Source organism: Apis florea, unplaced genomic scaffold, assembly GCF_048593485.1.
Source record: "Apis florea isolate Af1SG1 unplaced genomic scaffold, ASM4859348v1 contig_2835_pilon, whole genome shotgun sequence".
NCBI lineage: Eukaryota > Metazoa > Arthropoda > Insecta > Hymenoptera > Apidae > Apis > Apis florea.
This window is the reverse complement of record NW_028256652.1, coordinates 293,691-314,644: the sequence shown is the minus strand read 5'-3', so window position 1 is coordinate 314,644 and position 20,954 is coordinate 293,691. Positions and strand designations below refer to the sequence as shown.

The 20,954-nt window shown below is 24.6% G+C and overlaps 1 protein-coding gene across 13 annotated transcripts in view; it reads right to left on the bottom strand.

The window, feature by feature from the left end:
* Positions 1 to 1,416: 1,416 nt before the first annotated feature.
* The window catches only part of ATP8B (ATPase phospholipid transporting 8B), a 62,984-nt gene continuing 43,446 nt past the window's right edge, over positions 1,417 to 20,954 (bottom strand). For 4 of the 13 annotated variants that reach the window (XM_086907148.1, XM_086907149.1, XM_086907146.1 and 1 more), the window contains 13 exons: positions 11,154 to 11,212; positions 10,841 to 11,053; positions 10,490 to 10,695; positions 10,185 to 10,340; positions 9,404 to 10,046; positions 8,532 to 8,708; positions 7,270 to 8,011; positions 6,905 to 7,097; positions 5,562 to 5,713; positions 5,124 to 5,476; positions 4,625 to 4,850; positions 4,300 to 4,535; positions 3,471 to 4,211 (listed from right to left, as the gene is read on the bottom strand). In XM_086907148.1, coding sequence (XP_086763274.1) covers positions 3,795 to 4,211; positions 4,300 to 4,535; positions 4,625 to 4,850; positions 5,124 to 5,476; positions 5,562 to 5,713; positions 6,905 to 7,097; positions 7,270 to 8,011; positions 8,532 to 8,708; positions 9,404 to 10,046; positions 10,185 to 10,340; positions 10,490 to 10,695; positions 10,841 to 11,053; positions 11,154 to 11,212 — 3,773 coding nt within the window. In that variant the 3' untranslated portion in view covers positions 3,471 to 3,794. Of the gene's footprint in view, positions 1,770 to 3,470; positions 4,212 to 4,299; positions 4,536 to 4,624; positions 4,851 to 5,123; positions 5,477 to 5,561; positions 5,714 to 6,904; positions 7,098 to 7,269; positions 8,012 to 8,531; positions 8,709 to 9,403; positions 10,047 to 10,184; positions 10,341 to 10,489; positions 10,696 to 10,840; positions 11,054 to 11,153; positions 11,213 to 13,654; positions 14,169 to 18,477; positions 19,236 to 20,954 lie in introns of those variants that run through there. The other 9 variants (XM_086907140.1, XM_086907139.1, XM_086907138.1 and 6 more) reach the window with 9 other exon arrangements.

The following is a 20,954-nucleotide window of genomic DNA, read 5'->3' as shown; positions in this document are numbered from 1 at the left end:
TGATATATAAAAGTAGAATATATCAGAAATACGTAGGACATAGTATCAAAATATTAAATTAATAATTAATAATAATTAATAATAAAATTTCTTCATATTTCAAACAAATACAAATATTATTGAATTAATTTTAATTATTGAAAATCCGAAGAAATAAAAAATATATTTTACATATAATATTTTTATATTTTTTAATTGCTGTTATGTGTATGCATGTGTTAAATATATATTATTGTCTTATGTTAGCATTCCACAGAGAACACGTATTTGAAAAATTGTAGTAAAAGATTATTTATTAGATATGAACTATAAAGAAGATTTAACAATTGTACATAGCTATAAGTACAATTGCTTTTTCTTTAAATTATACTATGTCCTAAGCAAATAGTTTCAAGCAATAATTGATGCACAGTCTATAGAGCACATGCAGCAGACAATTTGCTCTTGCATTTTGTTTCTAGATGTTTGATTCAGTTTTAAAGTAACATGTAACAACTTATGTAATCAACAACATGTGTTACAACTACTTTATAATAATGCTTATTTTCTTAATTCCTTACTTTTTTATATTAAGTTATACCAGAATTTTTAAATAATATTATATATTTTTTAAATCCAATATATTTTTCATTACGTTAAATTGAAAATAATTAATTAATTAATAGATTAACGTATAAATTTTAAAAAAGCTGCATTCAGTTACACATGTACACACATAGTACATAATATTTTCTTAAAGATAATATTAACCACAGTTATTTTATATTATTTAAAAATTGTGGCATTTAAATTTTAGGATAAAGATGTTATTTGCAAATGAAAATAAAATTATATCCAGTCAGGGATCTAAAATAAGTAATACATACATTGCAATATAGCTGTCCGTAATAATAATATCACATCTCCAAATACTATTTAACATGAAATGTTACAAAGTAAATGTATATACAAACGAATCTAGACAAAAAATATATGCGGTATATTATCTAGGTAACTGATATGATTTTTCCTTGGGTATGAAGAATATGTTAATATACTTTTTAACACGAGTAATTTAGCGAAGTACGTCTTGCTTCCAATATTGAAGATAATTTCATAATTTTGTTTAATAAATATTTGTAAAATTATTTTTCAGTTCACTCGTGTTATTATTGAATAATTTGAAATTTATTATAGAAAAATTCAATACCTTAAATTCTTGTTTGACTTATTAGTTTAAAAATGTATAACTTTCATCTTCAAAGTAAGTTAAAATATTATTAAGGTGAAGTGTATATATTACATTCAAAATTATGTATTGAAATTCTGATATTACATCAATTGAAACTTCTTATTTCTCTGTTTTATGACATTTCTGCGTTATATATATATATATATTATATTTATTTCTAAAAGTAAAAGATAAAAACGCAGCAGTCTCATTAGTCAAATTTTATCTTTCAATTTATAACTTTGGATCGGTTCATAGTATGATATAAGTGGGATTTATATATAAATATTTTTTTATAAAAAACAAACAAAGAAATTTATATAAAGACAATAATTAAATAATTTGATACTATTGATTTATAATTCATATAAAGAAAAATTTAATTATATGTATACGCCGTCGTGCATAAACATAAATGAACAAAATACCATTGCAATGTGAAACACTCTGTGTAGTTTCTTGATTAGGCACAATGTTTGAAAGCAATAAATTTTTATCTTTCCATTTAAATAAAAAAATTCTTTGTGGAACACACTTTCCCAATACAGACTATATCTCCCTAGAATTCATATTAATATTAAAAGTAGAAATACATATTTCATTGCTACTACTGTTTTTTATTTTATTATATTATATATATATATATATATATATATATATATATATATATATATATATATATATATCAGTAGTCAGTCCAAGGCAAACATTATTCGCAATAATATAATATAATATAGCTACTATTTTCATATTTTTTTAAATTGATCTACCTATATATTACTTTCTTTTAAAAAATGTATACTTAACATTTAATATCATATATATATACATTATATATATATGTAATGTATATGTAATATATATAATGTATATATATAATATATATATCTCTTTAAAATATTTACAGTCATTATTATGATACAGTAATTTTAATTGTGTTTTGTATTCATATTTTATAAAGGCAATTATTATCATAATTATAATTCTTATTTAATACATGTATTGTGTAAATATGTTTTATGTTTCTCTCTCTCTCATACTAGGATAGTATTATAATACAAGGATATTACATGATTTTTGACACTTTTACATATGTACATATTGAGTGTCATGATCATATAAATCATAATTTATTTTATTATTGCGTTGTATGTCAATTTTTAAATAAAATGTTTTTATTTAAAACAATATCTCAATGCATTCTAAGAAATAATTTTTATGAACATGTTATATTTAGAAATATGTCCTTAAAAATATTCTGAATATAACATGCAAAATGACACCAATCATTATTATAGACCTCCTTAAATTAAATTTTTATTATTAACATATTAATATATTATGAAATAACAGTAAACTAACTAATTTCAATGATAATTAATATAGACAATAAGTGCATAATAACAATTTTTATATCATATAATAATTTTTCAAATTTAACTATTTTTTACCAAAAGTAAAAAAAATCATAAATCAATCTGTGCATTTTTCTTAATATAAACTAATTAAGAATTTATTATTATAATTTATATAATTTCAGAGGTCATTATTAATGATTCTATGAATTTTAGATCTTTTTTTATTTCAGACTCTTTTTGATATAAAACTTAGGCAAATTATAATAAACTATTTGATATACAATTTTTAAACAAGACATGTAAAGATTGGCAAACTTATGAAAAAATTATATAGATTTCGTTAATTGAATATGATTGAATATTCAATCATATAATATCATATAATAATTTTATTTAAAATTAAAATTATCAAAAAAATATTTTAACAATTTGAAAATATATCATATTGTACAATGATTTTTCGACATAAATAAGTTAATACTTTTTTATAGAGAATGATTAAATAAATCGATTAATGCATTCAAAATTATATGATTTTATTTAAAATTGAAATTGATGCTGAAATTTTCACTACTAATCATAAAAAAATTTTTTTTTGATAGTTTTAATTTTTCATAAAATTCACTTAAATGAAACTCTATATAATCTTATTTCTATTTAAGAAAAGGTCAATCATAATCTGCTATTAAATAAATATAAAGAAACATAAATTTCAAAAGTAACAAAAAAAAAAGTATATATATATATACATATAAATATATGAATTGTACTATTTGTAATATAAAAATTTTAATACGAGTCTGGAATAATAATTGATCATATAAAATAATACATTATATTTTCATTAAAATGATTTTTAATGAAAAAAGAAATAGTATTTTTGTAGACACTAATATGTAAAATTTTTCTTATGCAAACAATTAATACTTTATTGTCATTTGAACTTCGATTACTTAATTTAAGCATTGATACAAAAAGTTGAATCTAGTTGAAGCCAGAAGATATTTTTTAGCTATTGCAATGTATACAGATACATATAATTTCTGTGTGTTTATGTAACAAGAACAAAAATGTGACATGAAGCTTTATGTCTCTAGTATCGTATTTAAAAAATATGTTGAAATAAACAATTCATTTGAAAAAATGTTAATGATATTTTTATATTAATGCTACAAAATAATTATTTGAAATTTAGTGATGGAAAGACTTACAATAGAATATCCAAGTTATAGATTAATAGTATCCAATGTGTGCGAATTTTTGGATGCATTATCCTTTGGTGATGTAGTGGCAACATTAACTTGTTTGCTAGTATTGTTCGTAAATGGCATAGCGAATTTAAAATCTGCACCATTTGGTAATTTTCGCATAATTTTGCCTGATGTAATGAGTTTTCCAAAACCTTCTTGATGCGCGAAAGCGTATCCTGAACGAAGAGATCGTCGTGTTCGTCTTGTGGATGGTGTACGAAGTATATCTTGACTTTGGCGAGAACGAAGTTGTGCCAATCTTTGTTTAAGTCTAACTCTATCAGACAGTGTTGGTCTAACATCGATGAAAAAGAATCTCCACGATAATACAGGTATTACTAATATAATACACGAAATGACTGCCGTGAACCAAAACGTTGCTTCAGACATTGCCTAAAATTGTATACATGTATTAAGATTATGTCTAACTTTTTCATTTTTATTACTACAATATCATTAAAAAAAAAAAAAAAAAACATACCATTGTAAGACTGCCAACATAACTACCACCTATGACAAAATTATAGAAATAATCTAAAACGAAATACCAAATGAGCGAGCCCCAAACCATAATATGATTAACAATTGTCCAATATGATGTATCAAGGGCTATTTGAACAGTGACAACTATGACTAATATAGTAGCTACAACACTTCCCAATAACATATGATCAGAAAGTACATAGCCCTTTGGCGATACTCCATCTTTATATGTTCCTGAAGATATATTTATATATCCATAATTCGTATTATAGTTTAATTTTTAAATATAATAATATAATGAAAAATAAATTATTTGAACTTACCATATGGAACTAAAAATAATACACAACTAGCAAAAAAACCATGTATGGCACTCCAGCAAAATTCTTTTTTATTAAAAAGTAAATTTTGTAATCCAGGTGCATAAAGTTTTGGATAAAGTAAACTATTTTTATCATTAACATCTTGATCAAATATACCAACTGCCATTACAGGTAATGATGTATAAAAGAGATTGTAAACAGAAATATACATAGGATCAAATACAGTCTGTAAATAGATATAATTTTTCATAAGAATAAAATTTATTTTTAAAAATAAAGGTTTTGTTATAAATACTGAAAAATCAGAATTACTTAAAAATTAGTTCATTTTTCCAATATTCGACTTTGGAACTAATTGCTCAACAAAGGAATTTCGTAAATTACATTCGCCTTAAGTTCATCATTTTATTATTATTATATTATATTATTATACTACAGAATGTATATTATATAATTTTATATAAACATATAATAGAATATAAATAATATAAATTCATACCTGTGCACTAAATCCACAAAAAAAGGCAAACCAAATGTGGCACAATGTAAATGCAAAATTCTTATAAAAAAAATATCTAAGAAATTTGCTCATTCTATAATATGACCATCTGCCATGAACAAGAAGTAATCGTTCCAAAAACCTAAATTGTCCTATTGAATAATCGGATGCTAATACAGCTTGTAATCCTTCTTGTCCACTAATACCAACACCTATATGAGCTGTTTTTATCATTGAAACATCATTAGCCCCATCACCAATTGCTAAAGTTACAGCATTTTTATTTTTCTTTATTAATTCGACTACCATTGCTTTTTGTAAAGGTGTCACGCGACAACATATCACAGCTTTACCTAAAAATTTATAATGCAATATTGAAACAATTATATGCATAATAGAAGAATATTTCATAAATATTAAAAAATTTTGTGAACTTACATTGGCTTGATACTTCAAGGAAAAGTTGCTCAAGTTGTGGATGTAGTGCATGAACTAAAGAATGCCCATTAATAACTACTGCAAATCCTGTTGCTTGTTCCATTTCATGTTCGTCTTGTTCATCTCTACTAGGATTGTATTCAGTATCACTGCTATATGTGAAAAATATAAAATTTAATTGCAACAGATTGAAATAAAATATTAAAATAAAATATAATTTAATATTATTAACAATATATTTTTTTAGAAAATTTTCTTTTTTTAAGTTATTTAACTAATTGAACTGATAAATTAGAACTTAATTAGAGAAAATGTATATTCAATTATCGAATAAAAAAAAACGTAAAGAAAAAATTTAAAATTTGTTCTATTAAATATAAAAATGATGCGCATTAATCATAAACAATACACACAGTGCACTGTATCATAGATTACTAATATAATAACATGACATAAGCAACATACTTTTGTGTTGTTGTTATTATTATTACTATTATTATTATTATTATCTTATTATTACTATTATTTATTATAATTATTATTACTAAGATTAATTTTAAGCATACAGAAAGAGAAGGAGTGAGTTTCAAGCACATGATAATTATCATTATTCATTTTGACTTGACATTAATGTTAATACATAATCATAAATGTCGAGAAAGTGAATGAAACAAAAATTTAAGAAAAATTTAAAAAGAAATATTGGTATTTAATCTACTATATAATTAAATCTACGTATAAATCTAATTAATTGACAAGCATGAACTAAATGTTTCCAACATGTTTTTAATAATAATAAAATAAATGAAAATAAGAATAATATATAACTTAAATATTTATATATGTATATATATTTTTTTAAAATTTGCATGCAAATATTGTGTAGAATTAAATATTTTATAAAATAATAATTTATTTTAAATATGATAAAATTGATATTGTTAATATATATATATATATAAATATATAACAAACTAAATTAAAATAATATAGTGCAGTTCCACTTATCAATTCTTTTGTAATATTATAATTATTACATGCTAAAAAATATTTAATATTATTCATATTTAGTAATAAAAATATTATTGATAATACAATATTTTATAACATTTTGAATTCTAAACTTTCAATCTTATTGTTTTAATTTAATGATGAAAAGAATTTGAATTTGAAGTAATATAATTTATAAATTCTTAAGCATAACCAAACGAAGAAAGCATTACACAAAACATGATGCCACATTCAAAATATAAAAGAGAAACTTTTAAAATAAATGCATCAATTAGTTATTGAGGTATGGAAAAGATTAATGATTGGTACTCCGTCTCTTTCATGTGCCTGACCTTTCCTTGTCCCACCTGAATGTGACAACGGAGAGAGTTGGCCGATTTTGATGACCTGAAGTTGTTTTGATAGTTTCCAAATATCGCGATAATTGATTTTCAACACCATCATAAGTAGTGGAATCTACTATAAAAACATCTGTCAAATCGTCTGTTAACAATTGGCAGGAGTAACCAATATTGATAGCTGTTTCTGTATAAAAAATAAAAAAATATAAATATCTATTCATGTCATATAGTATTTCTATATATATATATATATAAGTTACTTATATACAATACTTATATTTATTTAATGTATTAATGTATTAATAATAATTATTAATTAATAATTAATGAAATATATCAATTTATTAATGTATTACCTTGTTTATCACCAGTTAATACCCAGATCTTAATGCCGGCCAGACCTAAATTAGCGATAGTTTGAGGTACACCATCTTGCAATTTATCTTCAATAGCAGTAGCGCCTAATAATGTCATATCTTTTTCTATTTCTTCATAAATTGCATCTAGTTTATCATCTCTATTTTCTTGACTCATGGCAGCTTCTTGATGACGTTGCTTCCAATCATTGAAAAATTGTTCATCTAGATCTCTAACTGAAAGGCACAGTGTTCTTAAGCCTTCACCGGCAAATTTATTAAGATGTTCTAATGTTTTTGCCATGATATCTTCACTGCCTTTTTTTAATCGTTCATAAATAACATTATCTGCTCCTTTGCAATATAACCTAAGATGTCCATCCTTCCTCAAAATTACAGACATTCTTTTCCTAACATTATTAAAGTCCAAAATACAAAGTAATTCATATATTTCACGTTTTCCCATAACTTCAATTGTTATACTATTTGGAGATCTTTCTTTAAATACAAAACCAAAGTTCCTAGCAGCAGATACAAGGGCAGACTCATCTGGTGACTGTGCTTGATATTCCAGCTTGCCATTTTTTTCTTCCGGCATTACTGTATGACAAAGTGCCAATAATCGAAAAAAACTATGAACATCTTCATTATTCCTTTTTACAGCTTCAAGTAATGCAGAATCGTAGAATTTGAATTCCGGTTCGAAATCCTTGTTAAATGAGAAATCCAGTGATGGCATTGTCTGTAAATGTATATTAAATTACATTTAGAAACAATTTTTTGTATTTTGATATATGTTAGTATGATACACAAGAGATAGTATGTGGAAATGAAAGTACTAGAAATTAAAGTAAATACCTTGCCTCCATATAAATAGATTTGTTGCAAGTCAGCAGGCACATATGAGATGTTATAATTTTATAATACCTTTAAAGCATTGTGAGAAAATTAGTGTTTTAAGCAGTTTTAGGAATTGAATCTATTTATAAACAAAAATAAAATACTATGCAACATGCATTTGATGTACTGAAAAATACTAGAAAACAATTGAAAAGCAACAATTACAAATTTCTATATAATGATGTACTCAAAATATTTGTTAACTCTTAATATACATTTGATAACTCTTTACATCATATAGTATCTAAATATTTTTAAATAGCATAGCATACAAATAAGACAACAACAGAAAAAGATAAGCTGAATAATACACAAAATTTTCTTTGATTATGGAAGAATGTGTTAATTATTAACATGCGTACAGAAAGTTTATGTGGAACCATCGGACTGCCATTGGTGCCTGGCTCTCCAATTATATTGGATATCCTGTCCACCTGTTCCAGTAGACGTACGTTTGGACCAGTTATAGATGTATAAACTTGAACAAATTCTTGTCCATTTTTCCATCGCATCGTAGGTGTTCGGGCAGCTTTGTTCGTCTACATGCAGCACACACATGCTAAGTGATGTACATGAAAACTTATGCAAAATATGGCCAAACTGTGAAATGATTTTATTGTTTGTGTATTTTGTTATCAAGAAGACATGATTAAATATAACATTTATTTAATATTTATCTAGTACTTATTTATACAACAATTATATATTATTTATATTTATATAACAATTATAGTAATAGACAAAATGAATAAAATTTTTATTTTTCATAAAACCTTCTATGATATTATTTTATAATTTAAAAATTTTAAATAATTATATTCTGTCTTGATAACAAATATGAGATGAAACTGATGTGAAGATATTTCAATGTCAGATGATTTAAGTTTATTAAATATAATTATTTATGATTCAAAAATACAAAACAAAAAATTTGTATTTAAACAAATTTTTTTTAAAAAATAAACTTGTCATTCTAAAACAATAAATTATTTATATTTCTTGATATATAAAATATATACATCATAAAAAAACTCAAACAACATCGATGCAATTAAAATTATAAATCACAATATGTGTCATTAAAACGATAATAGAAATTAACTTAAATGTAAAACTTTACATTTACAAGCTAGAAAAAGACGACTTTGTTATACAGTTATACAAAAAACTGGTAATAACATACCCCATCATCCGCATCGAGTCTGGTTATGGATAAAAAGGTAAACAGACTCACCTCACTTGAATCGACGACTTCCCCAGTAACTTCGTCGATAACATCCCCATAACATTTTCCTGCCACAGAACACTTGTTAAAAGTCATGATATTCTGTGTCAGTGTTCCGGTTTTATCGGAAAATATATATTCTATTTGTCCCAATTCTTCATTTAATGTAGTAGTCCTTGCTTTAGCGTGTGTATTTGTAGGTGCATGGTACATTTCTTCATCCCAATTGATCAAAAATGATTGAACAAATCTGATAACTTCAACACTCACATATAAACTGATTGGCACTACTGTGTTCAATACAATAGCATAAGAAAAGAACACAAGTAAAGCGATCACTGTGGCACCTCCCATAGGCTCGCTAGGCACTAATGAGTCCCAAGGTAAATACACTTGAAAATAACGGCCCACGAGACTCTCCCAAATACCACAGCCGATCATACAAAACAAACACATAGAAAGTAAAAAGAACACTATTCCGATGATGAGAAGATTCAGCAATCTATCTATAGAAGTCCTCTTAAATTTGGTCTTCCCTGAGTTTTGCATCAATTTGGTATCCTTGCCTGCAAAGATGACCACACCATAGCACCATTGCGTGTTTCGGAGTACGCAACCTCGCAATATAATTTTGTCGTTGTCCAATGGGTATCTACGTATTATACATAACGTATTATACATAAAACAATTTTAAATATATTTATTATATATAAAACAGTATTTGACTTTATCTCTATATTATATGTTACATATAAAAAAAATTAAAAAAAAAAAAAAAAAAAATACTTACTTTCGTCCTTTCCACGTAAGAGTTCCGTCAAATTTATTTAATAAATTATTAGGAGTTTCACAAACAATTTCTCCATCAAATTGACCAATCAATTCGTGATTATCCATCATTTCGGCAGTTTCAGTTAAACACTGCCGACACTTTAAATTCGTTTCTCTACAATAATATATGTTATTATGTTATTGTTTTTTAATTTTTTTGTTACATTATTGAACTATAATTTTAATAAATAATTTATTATATAAAATATGTTAAAATTTTACAAATGATAAAAATATAGAAATGTTAATTAAAAAAGTACTAACCCATCTAATTCTGCAGTTTCAATATAACAAAGACCATTTGGCTCACTAGTAGATAAAAGAAGCACATCGGCTGCAACGAATTGATCATTTTCCATTCTAATTACATCGCCTACTTGTACTTGTGACCATTTTTCCTCACGGAGACTAGTGCCTCGCAATGTTTGAGATTTTCGATTGTTCACTTGCGAGTCGCTGTTGTGCCGTTGCTAAATAATAAATAATCAGACAATTTTTCAAAATCTATTCATAATGAATCACATGATATTCATAAAATCATATTTTATAACATACAAAAATAATTATTAATAAAATAATATTAAGTACTATGCATAACACTTATAATATACTTACAAAATCATCGTAGGCATCTTTAACGGCAGTGAGCATGAGCACCCCTATAAGGGGTATAGCTGTAGTGATGGGGGTCAAGGAGGAGATAGCGGGGATCATCTGAAGCACCAGCAGGCATAGGAAGTAAAAGTTAGCGAGCCGCTGAAATTGCTCGAACAAATTTAACGGTAGGAACGTCAGAACCGAATACTTGGACGTCTTGATGTAGTTGTTCTGGAGAGAGAGAGAGAGAAAGAAAAAAAAATGCGTCTCGTCATTATTTTTTTAATTTTAATTATTACTTTAGAATTGTTTGATTGTGTCTTGATCTTACCGCATAATTAAACTGTGAGTTGAACTCGCGATTATTGGCACGAATTCTCCTCTCCGTTTCTGGAAAAAAAAAAAAAAAAAAAAAAAAAAGAGAGAATAACGATATTGAATTATGATAATTATAAGAGCATTAAATTATATGTAAATTTTTGTACCAAGAAAATCAATGATTCTCATTAAACGGTATTCCTCACTTTTTTTTCTATTATAACAATGATTTTTAAGTTTTTTTTGCTTTTGTTAAAAATTTATTTAATGAAATTATATTATTCGTTAGTATAATAATAATATTCTACATGAAATTTATGAAATGCAAGTAGAATATACTTACAAAAAATACCGGAATTACCACTTAAGCATTAGAATATTACACAAGAAAACAGTTATTTACTATAATTGATTTCTGATGAATGATATAATTTATTTCTAAGTTAATCTAAGTTAAAAATTGCGAATTGCATTTAAAAAAAAAAATAGCATATTGTATACATTATATAAATGATTTTCATTAAATTCATGAAATAATTTAGATTTATATCTCGTTATTAAATACAACATAAATTCAATATAAAAGAAGATAAAATCATGAATATTAAACATAAGGAATTAAATAAACAAAAAATAAAATGTATAGTTTTCAATTCCTTATAAATTCTTCCATAATGTAATAGTACATTAAAGTAAGAGAAAAATAAAATTAAATGAAATAAATAGAAATTATGGAAAATATTGCTGTAATAATTTTATTGTGCAACTTTCAAGGAATTGAATATTTAACAAAGTAGAAACTCCGTTCATATATTATACATGATTAAAATTAAATAAATGAACTGCTAAATCAAAACTATTAAAGCGAATATATTTATTTTACATATTTAGGATGTGATCAAAGTATCGCGAATTGCATTTTGCAAACAAAATAAATTACAAGATTACATTGGAATAATTGAATTAAGTAATGTGTAATAATATTTTCCTGATATCCGTAACAATTCAGTAACAATTTCATTCAAGTATATATTAAAGTATGTAGTAAAAGTATTGCTTCTGTAATCCATATCATCTAATCATAATAGTATTGTAAATGTAATTAATATTTGTATGATGTTTCTTAATATTATTTTTAATTAAATATTTATTTTCTTTCTTAACATATAGTAGTTTATATAAAATATTATTTATATTTCAGATAATAAAAATTCATAATTAAAATTTGAAAATAAACTGTGTCATTTTTAGAAAAATAATTTCAATGTTTTATTATTTTTAGTAAATTTCAATATAAAATATTAAAAATAAATAGAAATATTACTTTTTGAATATGAGAATTTTGAATGAGAAAAAAATGCATATGTGTATAATTTCGCTTAATTTTTTATTTTAGTCACAATATTTTATAGACCTACTAATTATATAACACATAAATTTCATTTTACGATAAAAAAATGTTTAATTCTCCATTTTTTAATATTTTTATATGCTTTGATATTGAATTCATATTTGGATATAATCCAAAAAGTGATGTTTTGAATAAAAAATTGAAATGAAAATATAAAATTTCTAAATATATCACTCTTGAGAAATTCATTTAAATAATTTTTATAAAAATGTAATATATATGTAAAAGATACATTAAGTATATTAACAAAAAAAAACGGGCTATTTGATAATATTTTATTGTTTATTTTTATTATTTTTTAATATTGTAAACAAAAAGACAATATAAATAGTGCAAAATAACGTACATTGGATTGAAGCATTAGTGAGGTCACGTTTAAGTGCACGCGTACTTAAATAAATCTTCAACATCGATTTACTCGAATTCAGAACTAAGAAAATATCAGATTACATTTTTAAATTATGATTTATTAATTTAATATTATATAGAATATAAAATTTTACAGATATTAATTTTTGAGATATTCAAATTATTACTTCAAAAGATAAAAAAAACTTATCAAGTTTCAAATTTATTATATATAAAAGAAATTATCAGTTGTAATGATATTTTTACAAAATAATTTCCTTTGTAAAAACTACTTTTTTATATGAATATATGTGTAGTGCAATTATAAAATTAAATTTCAAAATATCATTTTCCAAAATGACACAGTTTAATTATCCGAAAAACATAAGAATTCCAATAAAATGTATTGTAAAAACAAATTTATATAAACTATTTTTCATCATTTATTTAATGCTGTCCATAACGCCTTTACACAATTCTTTTCCTCTCTTATATATCATAACTTAGAAAAAAGACAATACAATAAATGAAGCACAATTCCTTCCTTTTTCTATTTTAATTTTACAACAAAATATATGAGAAGCTCATTTTTATTTTCATATGAAATTGGAATACTACTAATTTGAATCAATCATATTACATATTTTTACTTTATATTCCTACATACTATACATTCTTTATATTTTCTTTTATATTATTCGAAAACTTTGTATATTCAAATATACAATAATGAAAATTCGCGAGGATAAACTCACCGCTGCAGAAAAAGGAAGTGCTACGGCCTATGCACTCTGTCGCGGGGGGCGAATTTGGTGGCGCCGAGGATGAAGACGACGCAGTAGTATTCGAACGATATCTAGTGCCTTTCCATATCACCAATTTGCCTAGCACAGTAAGCAATGATTCTCGTAGAGTATTGTGCCTGCTTGCGCCACCCAGACTGCTGGATGAGTCTCTTTTCGAGCATTCGCCAACTGCCTCAACCTCGTCCGAAGATGATGGCAGATTCAACACCGAGTGCACTTGCTGACTATCGGTATCCTGCGGCAATTGTTGTAGCTGTAACTGCTGTTTCTTCCTAGTTTTTCGACGTTTCTTCTTCTTCTTTCTGCTCGAACCAGAATTATCATCATCGTTGTATATCGACGCGGCAGTCGTCGATCCTTTCCGGCTATCTTCTGCATCCGATTTTGTCGCCGTGCATGCCACCGAGACTTTGTCCGCCTCGTCGCAGTCCTTCACCTTATTATCACATGATAGCATTATAAGCTTCGCGATGAAAAACGTATAACATATTTTTGGTCGAGGACACGCCGTTCGATATGATTGATGCGCTTTTTTCTTCGTGATTCCCTATGTGCTTCTTACATTTTTTTTTCTTTTTTTTTTCATTGTTCAATTGAATATATATTTATTATGATTATTTTTTTTTTAATTTTTGTTATTAATTTACATTTAATTTTATATTTATAGAATGTTTAATTATATTCGTTATAAATAGTTTTAATCAATATATATATATATATATTTTTTTTCTATTATTAGTTTTGAAAATAAATGTTGACGAATTAAAAATGAGATAAATGTTAACAAAAATTTATTAAATAATTTTTTTCTTTCAGTTGAAAAATTTAGAAGAATATTTGTTAAAATGGCAATAAATTTTAATACAGTTTGAAAATAAATTGTCATATTCATTCAATAAAAAGGAACGGTTACGCCATTGAATAAGAGTGCACTAGATGTAATTATAGATCATGAATATTCATCGTTCAATCTTAAACCAGTTTATATCTTCGAGCGATTAAAAGAATCGAAATTTTCCGTCTAACCAGTTCGTTCAAAACATTTATGCCCGACGAAATTAATACGAAAAAGAATAGACAGATTTAAAGATTTAAATAGATTTAAACAAGAGTAATCGGATAGGATTCGAAGTGAATCATTAATGGTAGCGATTTCTATTTTTCTCTGATGTTTACACAGCTCTAAAGAGAAAGGAAAATAAGCTGATGATGCACAGACTACTGGAAACATCTATCCTATCGAAAGAAAAAGAAAGATAAAATGCAGAGTGCAAAGAGCGTTTTAAACGTGTCTTTTCGAATTCGTTTTCCAAATTCTAAAAAAAATGAATAATCGATATAAATTCGCATTATTATATTGCAAGTATAATCTTGGAAATTTAATGAGATTTCTATGAATAAAAAAAAAGAGGAAAATATGTATTAAATTTCATTCGTTGAAAGTATCTAATAAAGATATATAAAAATTTATTTTAATATATGAAATATATGAAAAATTATTATGAAAAAATAAATTAAAATTTTAAAGATTAAAATAGAAATGTTAATTATGTTAGAATATTTAATAAAATTAATAGAATATTTAAATAAAATAAAAAAATATAAATTTTGATATTTTTATCTATTTTTAAGATAATTTTACTTTTTTATTCTTTTAAATGAAAATTTTTTTTCATATTATGAAGAAAAAAATTATATATTAAGCGTCTCGTTCTCATAATAGAATACATAATAGCATACATACAATGCTTAATATAATGAGATAGAATATCTTTCATCAGAAGCTAATTATATAGTTACGTAGATAAGTTTTATTTCATTTATGAATAATCCTTACACAATTCAATACAATTGATTTTCCTAACTGAATGCCTTAATGCAATTTTCTTATTCGAATTTTTAAAAATTCTACAATAAATGAATTTTTATGGAATATAATTGAACGATGATAACATGACGAATGTTTTTTCATGCAAAAACAATTTAGAAGAAAATCTGATTTCAATCTTTTTATTCTATATGAAAGAAATATGTGAAAAAAATTGTTTTACGTATGCTACATTGTCTATGACCAATTTCTGATATTAGTTATTATAAGTACAATATTTGTAAAACGGGCATAGAAAAATGATTAAAGACTGTTGTTGATGCTCCAGAAAGTTGTATTTAAAAACTAGTTCAAAAGTGCGGGATGGTAGAATAGCTTGGACGCGTGTGAAAATGTGTCATGGACAGCATGCGATACAAGTCGTCAGACTTTTCCGTCTGTAATAAAGCCGCGATATGCAGATAACCGTAAAGTTGAATGATTATAAGAGATCTTTATTGTGTTACAAAGATTAATTTACCGTACTTAACGCCATTTATCAAGAATTATTACATTTATTAGGATGATTTTTTTTTTAATAATTTAATTAAAAAATGTTATTATTTTTTTTTTATAAAATAATTTTAATCGAACGAATTTGGTAGCGAAGTAAAAGTAATAAATAAATCTTTATTAATTTGTATCATCTTGTATATAAATTAATATACTTGTATATTAGAAAAAAAAAAAGATTGTTTGAGGTATGCTTGACCACTTTGAGGAATATTATTCTCAAAACTGGCTCATAGAAACACCTCAATAATCATTATTCTTGCAAGTATTTCATGTTACAAATAATAATGATATTTATTTATAACAAGACCTGTAAACTTGCATGAAAAAACATACGAAAAGAATTTTAAAAAACCCGAGAAGAAGACTTGAACTGACGACTTTTGGATTACCAAACACGTCTCTTATCCATTCTCCTATTTCTTACCTTTCTACGTTCTTTTTCTATTTACAAGTATATCATAAAAAATTTAAATCATTTTTAAATCAGTTTTTTCAATTATTTTCTTTTACAGTTTTTTCTCATTACAATTCATTTACAATTTAATTGATCCCATAATAAAGGCTCAATTCTTCTTATTTGAATTACTCTTAAATTTAGAAAATTAATTCTCGAAACCACGTAAGGATTCCACTGACACAGTAATTTGTATCTTCGTTAATCGGATTTTAACGATTACCCTTGAACGCTATTCAATGTGTGGTTGAAGTGTGGTTATGTTGATGGTCATATAATATTTATTAACTTATTAGAAATGAAATAAATATAACTGTCAACAAATATGTCATCAATTATTTTTTAAAGATAATAAAAAAAAAATCAATCAATGAAAATGTAAGCTAATTTAATACAAAAAAATTATTATATTAATATTTTTTATATTCTTATCATAAATATAGTTTAAATATCTATTGCAATTTACTTTTTTGAGAAGTAATTTTATTTTCTATTAAAATATTTATATAACATAATTTTTAGAAAATTATTTTTTTTTATTAAAAAATTATCGATTTATTTTAAAAATTATTTTAAAAATATGTTTGTTATATAAAAATATAGAAAAGAATGAATAATTGCACAATAATTAGTTAATAATGAATAATGAAATAAAATAATAAAAAATCCGTTTTCAAAGAATTATTCTATAGACTAAAGAAAAAGTAGGTTTACAATTATAATTTACTTATGATATGATCGTATTTAATCGAAGTAGTTCATCTATCAAATATAGTTTTTATACAATTAGCAATTTACATATAGTTATACTCTTGTTTTAATTATATCTGTCCTGATTTTAATAAATGATGAATATCATGTTAATATTTTGAGAATTTGAAATATATATTTTAATTGTAAAGCAAGAATTATCTTTAATATAAATCAATAAAATGATTTTAAATGGGCAAAAGAATACTACTACTTTTATTCATTTGTCATTAATAATAAAGTTTATACTATACTAAACAAGTTATTTTTTTTCTATATTTTTGTGTATTTTAATTTTAGAGATTGTAAACAATATGAATATATATTTATGTTATATATTATATATGTTTATAATACGTGATAAAATTTTATAAAATTAAATAAAATTAACAATTTTATTTTTCTAAAAAATATAATTTTATAAAATATATAAATATTTTTAGAATGCTATGTAATTTAATCATTAAAAATATTTTAGTACATATAGGGAATCACAAAAAGTGCAGTGATCATCAAACGGCACACGAGAGTCATCGAACGGAAATCCCATGAAAATATTTAAAAAATTCTTTAATTTACAGCACAATATATACACTAAACAAAGTGTACTGAAATTACTACAATCATTAGGTTGACCATATCGTAACGAAAAAATATGTTTTTATCATATTCTGATATTCTAATATATAAGTTGTAATTATATATTGTGTATATATATATATATATATTCTGATTTTATAAATATATATTACAAAATATGCTTCCCATTTTATTATCTCTAAACAATTATTTTTATCTTTACTTCTAAAAGGAAAAAATTTTTATATGAATTTATTTATACGATATATTATTATACGATATTTATATTTAATATTTATATAATATTTTATATTTATAATCTATAAAATAAATTTTTTCAAATGTCATATATTTGATATATTCTATAATCCTACATTCTGTTTCTAATCTATGGAATTATGGTCAGTCTTATGATTATAAATAATTAATTTAGATACATCATTATATTGGAATGATTTATTTTTAATATTTAATTGATAAAAGTAAATATCTAAAATAGAAATTTCAATGAAAAAAATTAAAAGTATTACAATAAACTGTTATAGACCAATTATTTCCTTTTGTCAAGAATTATCAAGGATTAATATGTTTTACTAGCACCCTCACACTAATATGTTTCGACTTCAAACAAGTTTCTGCATCCTTGCCGATCACCACGCGACTTCCGTTCATCGTGTCCTCAAGAGGATTGGAGGACTCACCTCGAAGACTTCGAGTTCCAGCGTGTCAACCTCGACGCTCATCGTCTATCCTACGCAAACTATAAACCTTGTATAAGGCCAACCTCTTCTTCCTCGTGGCACTTTAGTCGTGCCGACGAGACGATGTCCGCCTCGTCTCTTACATATTTCCACCTGAGTCCCTCCTCTTCGTCGTCCTCGCGAATCATTGCAAGTGCAGGACGGCATTAGCCCGTAAATTTTGTGTTCGTTGATTCACGATATCTATTTATATTCACGTTTCTACTAATCATTTGATAGTCGTATCTTTTAATTGGCATTTTTCTTCTAGTGATACATGTACCTATTTATTATAAAAATTTCACTGTTTCCTGCGAATTACTTGCAGATATAACAATACAATATGATTATCTTATTCCATATATTTTTGACTTTTTCTTGATGTCCTTGATTAATTCACAAGAAATTAATTAAATTCACAAATTCATTTATAAAATATCGCAATATGATTCTACAATTCTATATTCTTGAAGTGAAGTATGGAAAATATATGTGTCACGTGATAGTATCGATATTGTTTTCGAGACGAAAACTCGAAACACTTCATATCGTTGAAAAAAGCACCGTAAGGTGCGACTTGATAGCTATTTGTGGTTAACTTCTTATGCGTAGTTAAAGGAGTTTCTGTAAAGAAATCAATCGTTCCTTGAGTCATTACTTGATTCTACATGCATATATAAGGATTCGTTTCCTATTTCGTTTATTCGTAAAGTATCATTATTGTAGAAATATAAGTGAAAATTAGGAAACAATTTTAAAATGCTAAAATTGATCGTTTGCAATATGTTGATGAAACATCGGTCAGAAATACTTCGTTATTTTCGTTATATTGATCTGGCTTGAACAATTTTATTTTCATTTAAATTTAAAAATAAATTGGAAAATAAAAGTGTTCACATTTTTTGTTATTATGTTATTTTATATTTTATAAAAAATTCTTAGTAAATTTAGGTTAGAATAGAAATATCTATGTTGGAAGTTATATTTTATATATTTTAATATATTTCAAAATATGATGTTAATCATCATATTTATAAGAAATAGCATTATAATTATTTGTAGAGATTTTTTCTTGATTAAATCGTTAATGTTATTATATACAGTTATATAAAATAAATGAAAACAGAGGTAGTATATATATACGGAGAAGTTGTGTCGCCCGTATGTAGTTATGTATACATTTTGTACTTGTTGCATGACATGTGAGAATAGTGTTACAAGGGATTGTACATGTATTTAATTTATTATTGATGAATTTCTGAGGTTGACACTAAATAGAGAAACTTTAACAAAATACTACTCTTTTTTTCTATATTGTAATCGATAAATATTCATTTTTAAATTTTTAAACTTCAATAATATTTTAAAATCTTTAACTATAAAATTAATAAAATCCAAAAATTAATTTAAAATTTAATCTAATAACAAAGATTCTTTTATTAATAACAAAAATTGATTATGATAAACGATTAGATAATAAAGAATAAATCAAAATGTTCATATGTTTATGAAAAATAAATTTTCTATTTTAAATATAAATTCTATTTTAAATCTTACATATAAATTTGAATTGGATAATTATTTACAATAATAGATAAAATAATATGTATCTCTATTTTGCTTATCGAAAAAAATATAGAAATTTAGGGAAGAAAATTCAATCTAATAATATTTCCTATTGATAAAAATAGAATATTATGAGTTCGAATCCTTTAACAGTGATCTTTTCTTCACTTGTCCTTGATTCCATATACACGAATGATGTCAGAGTTTGACGAAATTGTTTTGGGCGTCTATGAACGAAAATATCCGATGTATGTACTTTCTTAAAATATTAGCGATTCTTAGTACGATCTATAATTCGGTTAAAGATTTCCAGAAAATCCATGACGAAGAATAAGACAGTCTGCTAGCCGATCTTCTAAGACGCGAGAGCCACGATAATGGTTCTTACGTAAGGTGCCAGTGGTTCTCAATCGGTTAGAATTGTGTTGATGTTTTCGCGGAAATTGCTTTTGTAGAACGAATACAATTTCATACATTACACTTAGTGTATAGATACTTCAACTATTCTGGTGTAGGCGCACGATGTTACGAACTTTACTGAACGATAAATCGAAAGTGCGCGTGCATATAAATACTCAATCGTATTCAATTGTATCTCGTATCTTTCGAAGGTTCTTTTCAACCGGATTATAAGAATTATAAGATTTCTTAATGTGATTTTATACTATATCATCCCTTTACAGGAACGATCATTAATTGCCGTTGAAATTCTTTTTTAATGTTGAAAATTGGATAATTTCACTTATAATAATTAAAAAAACATGCTAGAAACAATAT